Source organism: Corapipo altera, unplaced genomic scaffold, assembly GCF_003945725.1.
Source record: "Corapipo altera isolate COAL_440 unplaced genomic scaffold, ASM394572v1 48b, whole genome shotgun sequence".
Lineage (NCBI taxonomy): Eukaryota > Metazoa > Chordata > Aves > Passeriformes > Pipridae > Corapipo > Corapipo altera.
The window spans coordinates 2704912-2723781 of NW_020884884.1; the positions used below are offsets into that span (position 1 = coordinate 2704912).

Genomic DNA, 18870 nt, shown 5'->3' on the forward strand with positions numbered 1-18870 from the left:
ACAAAAATGCGAAGGTTGACTGCTCATCAGCAAACTCACAAAAATTGAGTGACAAAAAGCCACAAGACTTTCAGATTTGTGACTTAAAAATAAAAGTGATTTAGACAAGACAGTTCCATGGAATCTGCATCTTCTCAGTATGCTAATTAAAGTTTAAACATCATTATGTGGCTGCTGGTGGGGGGAATAGGACGAAACTGTATTGAATGTCACTACTTCAAAAAAAGCATGACCAGGTTAAGTTTATAATCTTTGGTTGTACTTCTAGAGGAAATTACAAGTATAATAGCAGATATTCTTTTTTGTGCATATTGTAATGGATGAAATTATTTTATCCTTTAACCAAAACCTATTTCTTGCTTACATGAATAATATGTAGATACTATATGTGACTTGAGATTCCCCTTGGGTTTTTTTCCCTTCTTATTTTCATTTTGCAAGTGTAGAGGTTTGTATAATTCTTGCTACAGCTCCATTCAGATGGTTATTCGGTTCTGTGTGATCACAGTGTGTATGTGAACCAGTATTATTGTGCTTTTACTGCTGTTGAGGGAAGAGGTACGTTCTTATCCCTGCATGTCAGCATCTCAGTCCGAATTTTTATATCTCTGAAATAAGGCTGCTGATAGTCAAAATTCTGTAGTTGTATGGAGATATGAAGCCACTGAATTTACAAACTTGGAATTTCTCTTTAGATTCTAACTCAGACCTCAGTTTGTGAAATACTACATTAACAACTATCAGGTAGTCCAAAGTATGTTAAAGTCTTTTCAGCTATAATCATTAATAACTACCACTTCAGTACTAAATAATAAATTACTTTTATTTATAGCACGTGCATAGTAGTATTAAAATACCATCATTTATGTATTATTTTAGCTTGTTTGACAAAATATAATTACCTATAAAGCCAGTAACTTCTCAGAAGTGAAATCTGTGATGCATTCTTTCAGAACTGTAACAGACTTAGAGAGTTCAATAAAAATATCCCATTAAAATAAAGCATAGCCAAAGGCTATATTTTCCTGGCAGGCAATAAAATACCCAAAAGCACGCACAGACTGGTCATATGACAGCATGTGCTTTGTTAGTTATATTGTTAAACTGTCTTTTCTTTTTCTCCCACAGTCACTGGTTTAGCCCTGGGGCTAGGAAGGAACATAGCCAGGTAAGAACTGCTTTGATCAAGAACAGTTTACTAGGGATGTATAAAGAACTTTAACTACCTCTACTCCAGAGGTAGTGGGCTAATATTTTAAGAAATTATAAACAAAGCAGATATAATTTCATATTTTCTTGTAAGCAAATGTATTAACAGCGGTGCATTTCCAAAATTCTCTTAATTAAAAATCTTTAATTAGTCACTTAATTTCAGTGAAGTATCTTCGAAGTTTTAAAATTTAAATGAAAATCCTGAATTTTTTTTAATTATTTTGTCAAATCGTAGTATCTTCAAATATTGCATTTCTCAAAATGCTGGAAAGCAAAGCATTTCACTCCCAAAATCAAGAAATACTTTGACAAGAGTAGGCAGGCTTCTACAGGAAGATCTTCAGTTCCATTTTTCTGCATTCCATTGATTACAATGACCAGAGCAGTAAAAAAGGAGCTGTTAAATCTCCATCATGGTGCAGATATTGGTGAAAATTACTTCATCTGCTGAGGCCCTAGAATGTAGGACTTAGGAGATCCAAGCCTAGAGATGTGGTTGAGGGAATGTGAAGATATGTTTAATATTTGATTAGCAACATGACACTTCAGCTTGTTTTCAGACATGGAGGAATACCTGTCTTTATGGATGGTAGTAAGGTCTAAACAGAACATACTGTCCACGACTATAAAATATGAAAATAAATCTGATTTCATTTCATAAATGTGTAGTTAACTTCAACCATTCAGTAAAAGTGGTTGAATATGTCATTAATGCATTGAAATTTAAGACAAAAGTTCTATTTTTTTAACTTGGAAAAAATTGATATCACGCAGTTGATTTCATAGAATCAACTAAGTTGGAAAAGATCTGTGCCAGTTTGCTAGTGTATTTACAAATGTGAATAGATTTGAAATTTTAAAAGGAAATAAAATCTAAACAGTCTTTGGAAGGTTCATCTTAGGATGATCCATCATGAACACTTGTAGTTCCAATAAGTCGTAGTTTAAATCTTTCCTGTTCCCCCCTCTTCTTCTGAACTCCAGAGCAAGCCATATTACTTACCCAAAAGTACCAGAGTCAATAAAATATGTTAGTTTTAGCTGTAGGTTGTGAACTTCTAGCATGTTGCAATATGTCAGCTGACTGACAGGTTTACATAATTCACATTTAACTCTCATTATTTTGAAATACATTTCCTAGTGAAACAAACATATAAAAAAGAACTAGGTTACTGTGAGTTTGAGTAATTTTTTTTCAGTTGGGTTTCTAAAATATTGATTGTCTCAACAGATTAGTTAACAGAAGTTGTACTGTTTACTTCTTTAAAAGATTCTAAGCTGAAAAATATGGAAATTTCCATGATGAGGAATACATTAACGCACACCATACATACCAGCACTATCCAGTCAGCACAGAGGGTGAGAAATGTCTGCTTAGCTGGTATATAATGACAAATTAATCCATTTTTCTCAGATAATAGTAGGTTTGAATTAATTTTATATTTTACATGTTTTTTTCATCTTTCCTAAGAGCTGTGTTTCCAGAGCTTGTCTGAAGTCAACTGAATTTTTAATTTACAGATTACTAAGGAATTGTGAAGTAAAGCTAATGTAATCAATTATAGATGTATGATTGATGCTCTTTTTTTTAAGACAGGAGAATAAAAGAAATGGGAATGACATTGCAATGTAATTATGACAGTTTTGACAGCCACTAAAATTCTCACTAGATTCTGAAGATCCATAACTGTTCTTTGCATGTGTTTACTGCTTTCTGTTTTAATTAATTTTTGGAGTTGAAATTATTATGTTAGAACATGAGTAATCAACAAACCACATTTGAAGTTTGGCAGGTGATCTTCATTTGTATATGCTATAACTACAATTTATTTATCAACCAGAGAATGTTGATAACAATAAAACTATTCTCCTTGTCTTGACCATGAAATAGATACACACTGTCTTATTGTTATACTTGTAAACACTGTGGCTACATTTGAATATGAATTGTAAGTGCTCTAATTCTTTGATGTTAAGAAAATGAAAAAATTGATTTGCAAAAATGTATCAGAATATATACCTTATGTATCCTTTCAGATACCCCTATCTTTTAAAAGCACACTGCATTTGAGAACTAAATAGCTGATATGAAGAAGAATATTCGTTCCTTATACAAGAGGGAAGCGTTAGAGAGTTGGGGAAAAACTGATCAATCAATTTTATAGACTGGTGGCATTTCTCATGTACAATATTAAAGTGTGGTTGGCCAAGTCGTAAAATTGATCGTTTCCTAATTTCCATAGGATTTTTAAGTGTATTTGCTGTGAATATTAGGTCCATTTGCCCCTACTTTGTTTGTAAACAGTCTTTCATTCTATTCTTTCCTCAATATATGATAAGTTTCAAGAAACATTTATGGGGGTTTTATACTGTCCAGTTTTAATTTCTTTAGTGTAACGTTTTGACAGTTGTTTTTTACTGTTATTGCCACTTGACTCATCTGACAAACATAATGCTGGAAATAGACTCTTTGGGCGCTGGAGAGAGTCTGACTGAAAAGTCTCCCTTTATTTGTATAAAAATAAATAAAGTAAATCACAGCTTGTTTCAGAAGCTGAGTCACCATTTCAGTTAAACAAATCCTTCATTATTCCTGCTTCCTCACTATTACGGGAAGCTTTAATACTGTCTTTTTGTTGATTGTGCAACTTTCAAATTACTACAGCTCCTGGGGCTTAGTAGAAGAGTTTATAACTGTTTCATAACTGCTTAGATGCAAGTTCCAACCTGAATAGTTTTTTGTAAATTAAATGTCCTCCAACACTTTTAGTTATACAGCTTTGAAAATTTAAATTGAAATTGTGAAATTTTATGGATAAATTAATTGTTAAATTTTGAATTGCATGGCTTTCTAATATGCTTTGAAAATGCTTTAATTTTACTTTTTCAATTATTTAGGCATTTTAAGTTGGTAGATATATATTTACATACTAGCTATCATTGTAAAATTCTATTAATTTCAAAGTCATGGGTGAAAGCTATTGAGAGGTTGCTCAAGAGAGGAATGAGTTGCGTTGTCAGGATAACTATTCTAAAAAGCAAATAAAAGCATTGCTTGTGAGATTGTTCTGAACATGTTTGGGGTTTTTTTGATAGCTTCAACTCTTGCGAGACAACCGATCAGAGAGAGGACACAAGAAGAACAGCTCTGTAAAAACAGCTAGCAGGTAAGTTAATGTGGCAGCTGTCATTAATACAGTTCAGGAAGTTGTTGATTTCTCAACTCTCAAATCTTTATATAAGAAGTGGCACCAATCCATTGGCGTATTGTCCTAGGTCTTCTGGGGTTCTTTCCTGCTTTATTTTCAAGAATTTCTTTTGTTTGGCATAATCTTTGCCTTAACTATGAGTATTAGAGTTTTGTGGTGACTGTATCCAACTACACTTACTAAACTTAATCTCTTTAGAACATCGGAATTAAATGGATGCCAAAGTATGGTTTGTGCTTTTGGCATGTAAGTTAAATGCTGGAAATGTATAAAATTACTAATATGCATATGTGAAATCAAGAAAATAAATACTGTAACACTTAAATTGTTCCTATATTTTGACTATAAAAATTTCATTGTGAAGACTTAATAAAAGCAAATCTCATTCTATCCTCCAGCATCTTTCCTCTCTCTCAAAAGACAAAACTTCAACACTGAACTTACAGACTTGGAGTCTATTCCTAGAGGGATTTTTTTTTGTGTACAGGCTACCTGCTAAATCTATTCCAGCAAATAATTATTTTAATTCTATCATTTTTTCAAATGAGAAACTACAGCAATGCTTCCCTTGCTATGCACAACACCTTACACTATTTTTATGTTGTTCTGTAAAGATGACAATGTGCTATCAAGTTTCTTTTTTGAAAAAGTTGTAATGAATTTATATCATCATGTAATTCTGTGGTACCGCTTGAGACAGTTTTCTTTCAGGCAGTTGACTTTTAGTATATATGTGGTCACCCTAAGTTTTTAATATTGCTAAATACTTCCCTTGCTGAATACCTGGAAAGGGAGACCAATACTTCTTTCAAAAATGTGCACATTAAATATGAATCTGTTTCATCATATACAAGTTCTGGTCACATACTCTAAGACACTGGTTATGCTGTGTTGGTAATTCATTTTTAGAAATTGTGGTTATCTTTGTCTATTAAACCTTTTATATTAAACAAAATTTTTAAAACTTCTGCATAACTTTTCTGGCAAGTGCACTTGTTAAATGATATTTTGGCTCATAATTTTAGAATTAGTTGAAGTTAGATATGAATTTTCATCATAAATGGGCTATCAGACTACTTACATGAGAGTATAAAGTGGGTATAAAGTGAGAACTAAGAAACAGATAATATTCAAAGTCATTTTAGGATCTTTTTTTATACTGTAGCAATATAAAACAGTTTGAGGAATTCAGAATCATAACTTAGGTGTTTATTGTCCTGACAAGTGAAGCTCTTGGGAGGTGATTGCTACCTGCACAAGCAGTTAGAACAGAGATTTTTAAAATGACCTTAAGTACCTGAAGTGGTCTTCAACCTCTGTTCATGTCCAGTCAACAGTACCTTAATAGACTGTTATCCCAATAAACATCTGGCAGGATTGTGTAGAAGTAATAGGTGGCAAACTCAAGACTGAAGATTTGCATTTTCTGAAAAATATTTGTAATATTAAAGTAAGGCTTCCATAAACTATTATTACAACATAGGTAAAGCCACAGTTCAGATGCATACTTTATTACCCTTAAAACCAGCAGGGTCTCCTGTTCACTTCTCTTGGTAACATCATCTCTGTTTTCAAAAGCGTTTTTCCTCCAGGTGAATCAGGTTTTTTCAAAATAATTATTTTTGCTTTTTCAGAAAATCCTACCACAGAAACTTGAAGTGACTTGAAGAAAAATTCAAACTACTATGAAAATCATGTTTTTAGTAGGCCATCTCCTGTCTTAGAATATCAAGGCATAAGTCGTATTTACAAGATCTATATTAAACAAATTTTAACATTCTTGCTATGATTTAGCTGCTGAAAATAATAATTTAATTTGCACAATGTGCAAACATCTTTTGTCTCAGGCCAATAGCATACCTTGTTGACTACGTTATTTCTGTAGTTCAAATGTTCTGTAATGTAATATTTTGCTTTTTACCAGAAGTTGTTCCAACCAAAATAGAGATTGAATTTCAGTTATATAGAAACAACACAACATACATAGTTCATCTCCTCACATGTTAAGTACTGATCCTCGTTTGATTTGAGACAATTCCTCTGGTATTCTGTTCCTTACTAATGATCTTCCTGTTGCCTGGTGACTTATGTCAGATTTATCAGTCATTAATATTGAAGACTGATTTTGTTATGACCTAGTTTTAAACTGTCAGTTCTATCAAAAGGGTTAATCTTAGTTTCACCAGCCAATGTAGAGAAGGAAAATGTTTCTGCTTAACAAGGTACCTGTAGAAATTACTGGTTTAGTAACAAATAATGTTCACAGAGTTAATAAAATGGTGAACATCACCTCAGCTGGAAATGTGCATCTTCAATACTGCATGTAAAAGCTTTGTGGAAATCTGTCATTTAGCTTTTTTACATGTGTCCAAGTACTTTGAAAAACCACTGAAGTACAATGATACCAATCAAATATCACAAGGTTGAGTTACAGAATTAAGTAAATCTTTGATTATTTCAGTGTACTACATGCATATGCAGTTAAATCTTCTGTTGAATAGAGGTGTTTACTCACAAACCAAAATCTGAAGTTTTCCTAAATGGACGCTAAAGTAGTTCTTGCACGTGTTAAACTATTACAGAGGAGACTTCAAGGTGATTCAGATGAGTAACCCACTTAGAAAGTAGTGGCTGTGACCTTATACTGTCTTACTCTTTGTTGCTAAATGTGGTGAGAGAACAGCAGCAGTGGATGAGTCTTTGACATTCTATAAAATTATTGTACTTGTCCAGCTTACAATCTAAACTGCTTCTATTGCAAGACTGAATTTCTGTAGGTATAGTGTGTAGTTTTCACGTAACTGTGTTTCTTGTTTGTTTGCTGTCCTGGAAGACATTTTTTCTGTTTTTCATATGTGTATGAGATGCGTACACACACACATTTTTCTATGCTAGCCTTGACTTTTCTTACCCCTCTTGGATGACTGAACACAGTTCTTGTGTCAGCATGTAGACAATATGTAAATACCCATGTTACATTAGATCAGTGACTTGTGGAATAATTTACTCTATAAATACATCAGAAAGGTGTGGAGCTCTAAGCATGGCAGTCGTCTGCAGCTGTCTCTTTGTGGTGGAATAATACTGTCTGGGATGAGCTGTGTAGTGGGTTGCTTGTATTAGGTTTCTTCTGTCAAAATTAATAATAATGATCTAATCCTATATAACTAGCATGAACTTTTAATAGTGACAAAATAATCAGATTGTAGGGAACCATTGATATGGCTACTGGTGGACGAGATGTTAAGGAAGGGGACAGTCCTGAGCCACAACATTTAGAACCTGAATAGATTATATTAACAGTGATACAGTTCAGCATGTGATCTTCTGCATTCAAGACATTTAAATATACCTATCTATTTATGCTACCTTCACAGATAAGATTTAATCTACAAATATATAGTTTTCTCATTCATTATTTAAATTTTTAATGGTACTAAAAAATACTCTTTTAGAAGCTGTATTTATTCCTCCTCTAGAGCCTTGAAAAAGTTCTCTGTTCACATTATCTCTCTGCATTAGGATGAGAACAGTCTCCTCCCCAGTCTACTTAAAGGTGATAGATAATTCTTCCAGCAGCTTGTTTTCATCCTCTATTCTTTTGCCAGTAAAGAAGGGTTTTTGTCTGAATTTTTAATGTGCTTCAGGCAAAGTCAGCCTGGTTAGCTCAACTCACCTATTTAAATTAAATTGGCTGGTTTTGTACAAACCGTATTAGGGTGTGCTCACATGATTTCTTCCTCCAGCAGAGCTGTGGAGATGATAATCTCCAGCAGATGTGTGATAACAAATAGCTTGGGATAGTAATGTCTTCATCTGGCACAGTTGTTAGCAGACCAAATGTCTGTCTGTAGCCCAAGGCAGTGGGCAAACAATTGAACATGATTGAGTTACGGGGAGTTAACAAGTTGCTGCTTGGCAGCCGAACTGCCTCGGCTGATCGTGTGCCCATTTTCTGGCTCACATCATGAGGTAAAATACGTTTTCTTAAGTCACTTTTGTAAAATTTTACAAAGGAGTTGTACCTAAAGGAGATTTCCTATGGCTAAGACATTTCCTTTGATGAGCACTGGGGACAGCATTGAAGAGTATTTTGCTGACCTGCTGTAACATGATTTTGAACATGTAATTGCATTGTTAAATATATGGGGGACCTCCATCACACAACTATCTGCCTGCCTCTTAATACATAATGAACTTATCCTCACAATACCCTTATGAAGGCAGTACTTTTATCCTCATTTGACAGAATAACCAGAATACTTAAACAACTTAATATTTTGCCTTTGGTGATAACAGTTGATGCCATAACTAGGTAATTTATGCTGTAATCTGGAAGCAACAGAATTGCAGGTTGGAAAACAGTAGACTGAATAAGTTGAACTTGTGTAATTATTTTCTTTACATAGTGGTCTCGTGTCATATTTCTTTTTTAGTGTGTTCCTGTTAAGTATCATGAGTTATTTCATCTACATATTTATTTTTTCTTACTGTATGGTAAGTAATTTGACCCAAACATGAATTAAGAAACTGAAAAGAAAATAGTGCCCAAATTTCTACTACTTACTGATTTTTTTTTGTCGAATCTTGCTAATTCTGTGTTGGCTTTCCACTTGCAAATGTTCCCTGAGAGACCTCTAAAAGAATTTAAAAAATAAAGCTATTATTCCTATTCAATTCATTCTTGGCTTGAAAGAAGGCTAAGTCATATTCATGGAAGTGATTTCAAGGTGGAGTGGAAATTTCGAGTCAGATTTCAAACAGGTAACTGATGTTTTAACTTTAATCAGTGTACCAGCAGCTTAGCATGAACTAGTTAGCCAGTTCTTGTGGCTGCAAAGTATACCATAGCTTGATATTTCTTTAAAAATCAGGAGGAGCTACCTGCTTGGCCATTACTACCATGTGACAGGAGGACTGTGTGCCTGTCGTCCAATGATCACCTGTTGCTGCTCTATTCTGAGCTGGCAAGAAGCCTTTGAAGTCTCTTCCTGCTGTGGTGAACAGCACAGGCTGAAATACAGGTCTTTGCATGTGTGGAGGAGGCACTGAGGAAAGCAGACTCTGGAAGTAGTACAAGAAGGGTTACATAAAGGAAGTACGTAAATGCTGCTAAATGATGATGTGTCAGTAAAACCCCAGAACATTGGTTATAACTTCCCCATGTTTTCTGCAACTGTCTCTTTCCCTCCTTTCCCTAGTTGTTCTCAATCCAGTTTAAATAGATGCTGATACAAGAGGATGACTCTCAAATATTTTCACTTCTTATAACTAAGTGTTCTATGTGAATTAGTATTTAAAGAAAGCTTGTAAGAGAAAAATGATGCCCAACCTGATGAGAGCTTTTCAGAAATGTAGTATTGCTTTGATTAAAATTAAAATTTTCTGTCTTTCCCAGTTTCAAAGGAAAATCCCTATTTGTACATTTGTGCTGCGCTTGTTCATTTTCATCTGATGATACGGAACATGGTACTTTTTTACACAGATGTAACAAATAACATTACAGCTGCTCTTTATTTGATCTTCTAAACAGACAAAGATGTGCAAGGATTCTGCCTGCTCCCTCTTTCCCACCGTGTCATCTGTTGTTTGGGAAAGAGTCCTAATTTGCAGCAGATACAAAACTATTTGTCGAGTTGCAGGTTTGCCAAAAATAAATGAAACCATTAATTACTACATTTTTTGAGCAGCTGTTAATGGATTGGGATAAGAAAACTGTACATTAGACTACTGGTTAATTACAAGAACTGTAATTGTTTAATGTGGCTTTTGCGGAATGAAATTACAGTACCAGAGGAGGTAAATTCAGACAGTTTTTGAAAATTATACATGAAGACGTGCGCTCACACTGCAGTAAAGCAGAGGAATGCATGGCTGTTTTACCAGGTGATTCACTTCTGCCATCACATGAACACATGTTCTCGACAAAAAATACTTTAAAAGAAAGTAATAATTAAACATGCTTTTTAATTCAAGTGTAAAATTACTAAAGGTAGTAAGTTAATGTCTTGTAACCCCAGAGCTAATAATGCAGGAGATTCAGATATAACATTAAAATCCAAATGTGTTTACATCATTAGAAATTAACAACTAAGCAGTTTTATCTCCTCTTTGGAGTGCCGTGAAGCAGTAACTGTACTGTTATGATTGGTGCTTAATAATATTTGCAGTTCCAGATTAAATTATGTGGATGTTTGAGGACACATTGCTTTTCTCCCTTGCTGTCACCCTCAGGGACAACATTATTCCATCAGTTTGGTATTATTCTTCACTGGGAAGGATAAAAGATGGTGCCATTTTGGGAGAGAGCAATTCCTGATTGAGTTTTCTATACTGTAGCCTTATTTTTAGGGTTCTGAAAAGATTTGCATTTGGGCGAGAACACAGCAATGATAGTTTGATTGTTTTTTCAAAATGTAGCCAGTATGTGATGCTTTGATTTTTTGGAAATCTTAAAGCCTCAGTAGTGGTTCATGGGTAGATTTAAAGTATCTATTGACTAAGTGACCTAGTTTAGTCTAGTTACTAGATGTTTTTAAAGTATCACTTTTTAACTCAACTTCCATAATGAGACCTTTGCAAAAGTAGTAGAAGTTTGGAACTGTACTCTGTTTTGAAAATACATTTTTCCATGTGATCTGAGCATTTTCTTTGCATCCTTAATGCAAAACTCATTAAGTACAAAACCACAAGCTGAATTTTGTTGTTCTTGCACTAAAATCTAATATACTTTATAATAATGTACATAAATAAGCTGCTAAATAATAATGAAAATTTGTAATTCAAAATTCAATTCCAGGTACACATGAATATGTTAACTCAGAGGAAGTTAATTTTTCCTGATTTTAAAAAATATCTAAAATAAAAAATCAGATAACTACTAGAAATTATATACCTCTGGATCATCCCAGTGTACTACCTGAATTGATTTTTTTCCCCTGAATGAACTGATAGCAAATTTCTCACTTTCAAGTACCAAAATTTTAGCACATGGTATGCTTGTTTCTCACACTTATCTGCATTAGATCCTCTCTCTTGCTTTGTTTTTGCTTCACAGCTCAAACTTTGTTTATCTCAGCTTACCTGTTAAAATACTAACAGCACAAGGATAAAGTTAAGTTGAAGACCCTTCCTGCTGTGTAAGGTGTGAGCAGGAGCTGTGCACAGTGACTAGCATTGTAGTTCCACAGACTGTTTGTTTAACCTGTGGTTAAGCAACACTGCAATCCAAGGAGGTTGTTATGGAATCTGGTTTTCCACCACTCATTTATCCCATCATCTCCCCACCATGAGAAATTTGGTTTTGTCTCTGTGTTTCACCACACGGGCATGTGAAAGCTGGATATCATAAGGATAAGGATGAATAGCCATGCATGAAGGAAGGGTGGGTTTACCTCTTTCTGGTTTTGTTGTGCATTAAACTGTTCGTGCAGTTTTTACATCGAGTTCCTACCAATCTCAAAAGGATCCCTGAATCTCATATATGCAAACGAGTATCCCCTGGTGCACTAAAATTCTGAGGCATAGGCACACTGAATTCTATTCAGACTGGTTTTCTGTAAGTAAACAAAGAGTTTAGAAGAAAATTTGGATAGAAAGAGAAGAAAATTTGTTTCAAATTAGGTAAAATTTTAATGTTTTTCTTCGTTGATATTTTGAAATTGTGATCATTTGTTATAACAATACGTTTTAGCCTGTCTAGAAACTAACATTCACTAACTGTCATAGACAGAAGGAAGCGAAGGACACTGATTTTTGAATTTCGGATTTATTTTTGCCTTTCTGCAGCTCCTTTATATACGTATTTTTATAAGTGTTGATATTACTAATTACTAAGACAAAGCAGACGGACAGAAGTGAAGCTTTTACTGTTAAAGAATTTAGAAACTAAAGAGCACCAAAAAAAAAAAAGTCAGTGTTTTTTTAACTTTCTATTAGCTGCTCTCCTTTGCTGTTAGAAAGTCAAATTTTTCATTCGCTCCTGCACATTTAGACCTCTTGTACTCAATGGAGTTGCTTGACAGTAACTGAAGCAAATGGGTGCAGAGTGTTAGGAAGCATAATTTGCTTAACTTTCTGTCTTAGCTTTAGGGTCTCATCCCGACTTGCATACAATTACATATTTGTTTATCAGATTATTGACTGAATTATAAGTGTACTGTCTTGGCCAGGCAATGAGATTGTTGGAAGAATTGTTTTTCTTAAGCCCAGTATTAAAAATAGGGAAGTGAAAGGGACTAAGGAGGAGAATGATACTGGGGTCCAGCTGCAGAGCTGTTATTTTCTTGGAACCAACTGGAAGGCAGTAGGTTAAGGACTGACCAATGGTTGTAATATGACAAAAAGCTTCTGAATCACTAGTCTAGATCAAGGTCTGAATGGCTTATTAAAAATCATTACATTGTGCTGACTGTTTACCTATGTTAGTTGAAGTATTGGTTTCTTATAGAGGACCAAATTAATCCCAGTTGGCCATGCTTGCTCACCTTCCCAGCACAGAGCTGAATAAAGAAATCGGCTTCCAGGTTGTGTTGAGTGCTTCCAAACTGATAAAGCATTTTCTTTCTTCCATTTTTGAGCTACTGTATTGCATATTTGGAGTTTTAGTGTTGCTTCTTGTCCCGTACCTGTTTTAAAAGTAAAGGAATTTGAACACAACACTAATGTTTGCAATAATTTAACCTAACTCTACATGACTGTAATCCAGAATTTTAAGATGTGGTTTTTAAAGTCCTTTCAACAAAATACATTTATCCCATACTGAGTTTATTTAGTGAGTATCACACTCGGTAAACAAATATGTATCCAGAAATATCTGGAAGAAATAGTGTAGCTGAATAAACTATTGAGTCCTTCCATTAAAGTATCTGCTCAAGTCCCATGTTTACTGCTTAAGTCATAGATATTTTCCACGTCACTTCAGAGCTGTATCGGAGCCCGTATCTCTGCAATATCAACAATGTTGTTGCAAGATGAAGAAGAAACCAAAGAATATTTGCTTTAGAATTTGTGAAACAATATTGTCCTCTAACAGGATGGTATTTTATTAGTGCAACCTATTTTCAAACTACATTTCACCATTGCATGAACACGAGCATTATTTTTATCAGGTGTTGCTTGACACTAAACAGTCGTGGAACTTGCTGCCAAAAATATTTAGAAATATTCTAAATGAAAATGAAATTTATATTCTTAATGAGTATAAATATTAATTTCCTTTATTGAAAATGTGAAATCATGTCATTCATTGAAGAAAACTGAAGGTTTTAGCTATTTAATTTTTGACAGAATTGGATTTTTGGGGTATATTTCCTCAGTGTTCCTTGGTGACTTGTTTGTGCACCAAGATATTGGTTTGGATTTGCCTTTGTGTAATTCATATACTTTTGATCAATTCCAACTCATGCCCAATTATATTACACTAAATTAACATAATTCAACAGATGTTGATATTTAAATGTTTTCTGGCATTCACATCTTGGACAGCTGTCTTAGAGCTTGGGGAAAAGGCAAACATTTAGAGTTAAATGCTGAACATATGCTTAAATTACTAATTAGAACCAAGAAAAAACAATGCATTATCCTTTCTGAGGGCAGTAGGCCTCTACTACTGAACTGGTTTTTTTAGGAACTCATTTTGCAAGTAAAGTGCATAAGTGACTTGAGATTGGGTGTCAAAACATAGGTAGTGATACAAGTTTTTATTTTCCATCATGTGTGCTAAAATTATGCCAGTGTGGAGTTGAATGTGTCGATTTGTACAGTTCAGATAAATTTTGGAACAACTACTGTGTCTGAATGACAAAAGTGCTGAGAAACATAACGGAAAGGAATGTGTTAGGATATAGTATTAAGTGATGAGGTAATCTGGTGGGGCCAGGGGAAGATTGTATTCTAGTCATAATAGAATTGCACTGGGACTTTCAGTACTACAGGTATGTCACCCTTATGCTTGAAGTTATGTTATGAACAGATTGGCATTGTATGAAAGGAGTTTGATAGAGTTGCATGGGTTTATCACATCTGTTTAAGATGTAATAAAAGGAAAATAAAGTGCATAGCTCTTCTGGTTAATGTAATGGTTTTTGGACTTGCAGAGGTAGATGAAGCAATTTGTTATATAGATGATGTCATTCTTTAGACAAGTTTGAAGAAAAGCTTTACTGTTTGTAAAGGATGAGGAGGAATCAAGCGTGGAACTGATTTCACCTGAATGGTGTCTGAGAAAAGTGACACAAAGAGGAAAGCAAGGGAGTGAAAGAATGCCTTCTGAATTTGAATGGACAAGGAGCCATCCCTCTCTGATTGTCCATGGGGCACATGCATTACTGCATGTTGCCCTACTCAGGGCATTCAAATAGAGACCAGGGGCTGCATTCGTATTTTGGCCAAGCTCTGTACCGCAAAGGAAAGAGAATATCTTTCCTTATAAAATTCCTTAACTGTTATTTTTCATATATTTTTCCTCAAAAAGAAACATGCCTTGCATATTTCTGTGTAATATTATGAAACTACCATCCATCTTTTCTCTGGTTATATTGATATACATGCTAGAGACAAAGATTTAGTATTTGTTATACCTAGATAATACAGAATAGTCTTCCCAAATTTACAGCACCATTTGCCTAGTAGTTGTATTTGGCATGATACCTTTTGATTAAGTCCATACTTCTGGAGACTCAGTCAAGTGGAAGTGCAGAATTTTATGTTCATCTTATTTAATTAGCTAAAAGTGTTATAGGATGTTTAGAAAGACATATATAATAGGGCTTTAATGATGTTTACCTCTAAACTTATCATAAACTTTTCCATGTATTCCAGTGCTCTTGAAGCCATTGTCTGCTACTTGTGGTAATTTAGATATATACAGTGAGAGTTAAAGTTCATCTAAAGTTCACATAAACTCCCTTATTTAAGCAGTGCTCATGGATGCAGTTCCATTGGCCACCAGATAACAGCAGAGTCTGCATTTTAAGCCACGTAGAAAATGAGATAGACTGTGCTACAAGTCCATTCTGTGTATGGACACAAGAATCATTTATGTGATATTTTTGTGTAAAAGGTACTTAAATAGTGGGAGATTTGCTCAGATTTTTCTTTGATTTTTATAGAGTTAAGCTGTTCCACACATGCTGATTTTTGTAATCATTTTATTGGCTTTCTTCTGTGCTCCACAACTGAATTCTGTTTTTTCATTTTTAACTGCTCCTGTGAACATTACTTCCATTTCAGTTTATAAGAAATTGTCCAGTAATTTCAAGCTTAAGGGGAGTCGTGGTCCTCACTGCATTCTGTCTTCAGTCATATCCATATGAATATCTATTTTCTATCCATATTTTAAGACTGAGAACTGACAGTTTCAGTTAGATTTCCCCTTCAAAATAATTCTCTCAAGTCCCTTCTAAAATGCAAACTAGTCAACTTTTGCATTATTGTGATGTCTTGTGAAAGAAGTTCACATATAAACTTTTATCAAGCCTCTCTATTAGCTGAAGCATTCAGCAGTGATAAACTTGCAGAGTTCTACAGCCATCTGCAGGAATGCATTGATACTGTGGCAGAACGGGGTGTAACTGTTTGCTGAATGTTTGTTTCTCAGGTGAGAGAGATGCTAAGTGGAATATAATGGATAGGCAAGTACTGATCATTACCAATTCATCAAATTATGGAATAGAAATCAGTGTTCTTGAAAACATTGCATCATAATAATATGGTACATAGGATTTTTGAAGTTGGAGTACAGAAACTTGATAAATACTATTAAACAAAAAACACACTCTTCCACACCAGTCTTTGTTATTAATCAATACTTGTGTGCATCTTAGACACAAACAGAGTGTAAAACCATCACCTCCATCACTTACAGCTAATCTTAGCAATGTTGTAATGTCATCTGGTAAGCAGTTTCACAGTAAATATACTAAGGGACAAAATCAAAATTAAGTTACCTTCAGTGTTGTAACCATCGGCATAATTATAGTGCACCAATGATAGCAACTGCATTGGTATCAAATAAAGAAATGCAGTTTGCAGGGCAAGTGACAGCTGCTAGCAGCAGACAGAAAAAGTAAAGTGGTAGACAGACTTGTTTTTACAATGAGACAGAAAATAAGCACGCAAATGTTTTGTATTTAATACACAAGCACACAGAATTCACCCTAGGAGATGACAGTCTCGCTAGTTTTGGCCACTGTGTTAGTGCCTATGAAGCCTATACTCACTGTATAAAACTGTCTTCATTGCACCTTTCTGAAGAGACTGTAGAACAGTTACTGCATTTAAGTAGAGTCTTTTAATCTTGGTGGAGAGGGATTGGGGTTTTTTGGTTTTGGTGGTGGGTTGGGGTTTTGTTTTGGTTTTTTACACCCGGATGATAGTGATTGCAGAAGCAGGTAATAAACCAGAGAGCTAGAACACATGTTCAGGACTTTCTACTGTCCTACAGCCATTTTATTGTATTGTTCTTCTCAATGACTTGACTGGTGAACTTTGAACTGGCAAAGGTGATAACTACTCGTGAAAGGGTGAAGAACAATTTTGGGTTCTCAGCTCAGAAGGTGGATTGCATTTAAATCAGCACAGCTGTAGGTTCCCCCTCAGAACAAGATGTTTATTTGGAGAATTTAACCAAATGGTCCATGGACTGCAAAGGTCAGAGTAGATAAAAATCTGACGTGACCTCTTACAAATGTCTTGGAGAGGTGAATATGTGTAACTGCTGAAAAGGTACTCATCAAAAATATTTGCTTAATGAGCTATGAAAATTACAGAAAAAGAGATTGTGTTGTGTAGACGAAGATATAAACGTTTGAGGACCTTAAAGAGACAATTCTTGGCACATTACCATAATAAGGGCAATTACCTTGAAAAAAACTGATAAACTGCAACTATTTAAGAAGGGAATAACAAAATTTCTGTCAGAGTGAATGTTTCACAAAAATGCATAGTGAAAATGCTTGTGAATTGCTTTACATGTCGTTGCTTCTATAAAAGTGTTTGCGGTCTCAAATCTGATTTTGTGGGGTTTATTTATTGTTTCAATAGCTTTGTTGTTATTGCTGCCTTCCCAGTCTGTCTTCATTTTTGACTCTCTTATTTACCACGTAGAAAGGAGACTCTAAACACTGTGTGCAAGATGAAAAATGAATAAAAATTGACAGCGGCTTTTCCAGTGTTTTGTTTAATACGTTGAGGCATGACACAACAACAACAACAACAACAACAACAAAAATTCTTGGCATGCTAGTGTAAGTTCACACCAACCTGGCTTTTGCAGCCCTCTTGTTTCCCTCTGCCACAACTTTGCCGCTGCTATGACACTTGCAGGCCTGCTCGGCCGTGGTGCAGCTGATGCCCTGTCCATGCTCATATTTTTCTTATTGACAGTGAGTGTTCTTGCCAAACGCCAGGGACCATAGTCACATCTGTTTGTCTCCCAAGCTTGTCTGAGGCTGCTTGGGAACACTTTTTATCCAGAGGGCAGCTTTAACTAGGCCTAATACTCTGAAAAGCCTCTATTTGTAAATGCATACAATGAGGCGACAAGTTCCTGTTGTCTTTCCTTAAAAATTATTCCATTTGACACTGCTTGCTCCAGTCCCTGTCACCAGCACGTCAAAAGCCAGGTTTTCAGGCAAGGTGGTCTTAACAAGTTTTATTTTTTCCCTAATAAAATGCCTAGCTTCCCTCCAGAGCACTATTTATAAATGATAGCTGGAAGCAAGCTAGGGGTAAGTAGAGAGAAGTCAGGCAAATAGCTTCCTTCCTTTCTGTAATCCATGCTCTTCTGATTTAATGCTAAGAAACATAATGCTGAACTTAGCCTGATTGAGGGTCAGAGTTCTCCCTACTTTATAATACCCCCATTACAGGCATTTCAAAATGTACTGTGCAGCTTCAGAATACTGCTTCTTTTTGTCTAACCTGCCAGTTCCAGAGCAGTAATAGTTCTTGTCTGATCCTCTTAAATAAATAAATGAATAAGAGCTTTCTGTTTTGCTGTGATCTACATTGGCAGAGCATATCAGATGTTAAGCCCTGGCAAAGGCAAATGGCACTTTGGAGTCGCAAGTTAGCTGAACGTTTGGTGGTAGTGGCCATAAAACTGGGTCTGACAAAGCTTAATTGATACTCTAGCATTTTGTTATTTATTTTTAGTGTACAGAATTTTCAACGACAACAAAGAAATACCCATTCTCACCTTGGCTGGTGATTGGGTTGTTGTGCTCAGCAAAGGCGAATGATTCATTTATGCTGAAGGAACAAGGCTGCCTTTCAGACATTCATTGATTTTAAATTAAAAAGTAACTGCTATGTTCTACATGAAGGGTGACAACAATAACAAAGTAGTCCTTACTTAGTGTTATTTGTTGCAACTCCATTCCCTGTGCCTGGAGGAAAAGTGGGGAGACCCCAGTACCATAATCTTACAGATCAATAATCTAGATAT

At 35.0% G+C, this 18870-nt stretch overlaps 1 protein-coding gene across 1 annotated transcript in view; it reads left to right on the forward strand.

The window, feature by feature from the left end:
* Window positions 1-18870, forward strand: part of GPATCH2 (G-patch domain containing 2) — a 120145-nt gene that overhangs the window by 86927 nt on the left and 14348 nt on the right. The window contains exons 7-8 of the mRNA XM_027641581.1: window positions 1129-1168; window positions 4309-4379. Coding sequence (XP_027497382.1) covers window positions 1129-1168; window positions 4309-4379 — 111 coding nt within the window. The remainder of the gene's footprint in view (window positions 1-1128; window positions 1169-4308; window positions 4380-18870) is intronic.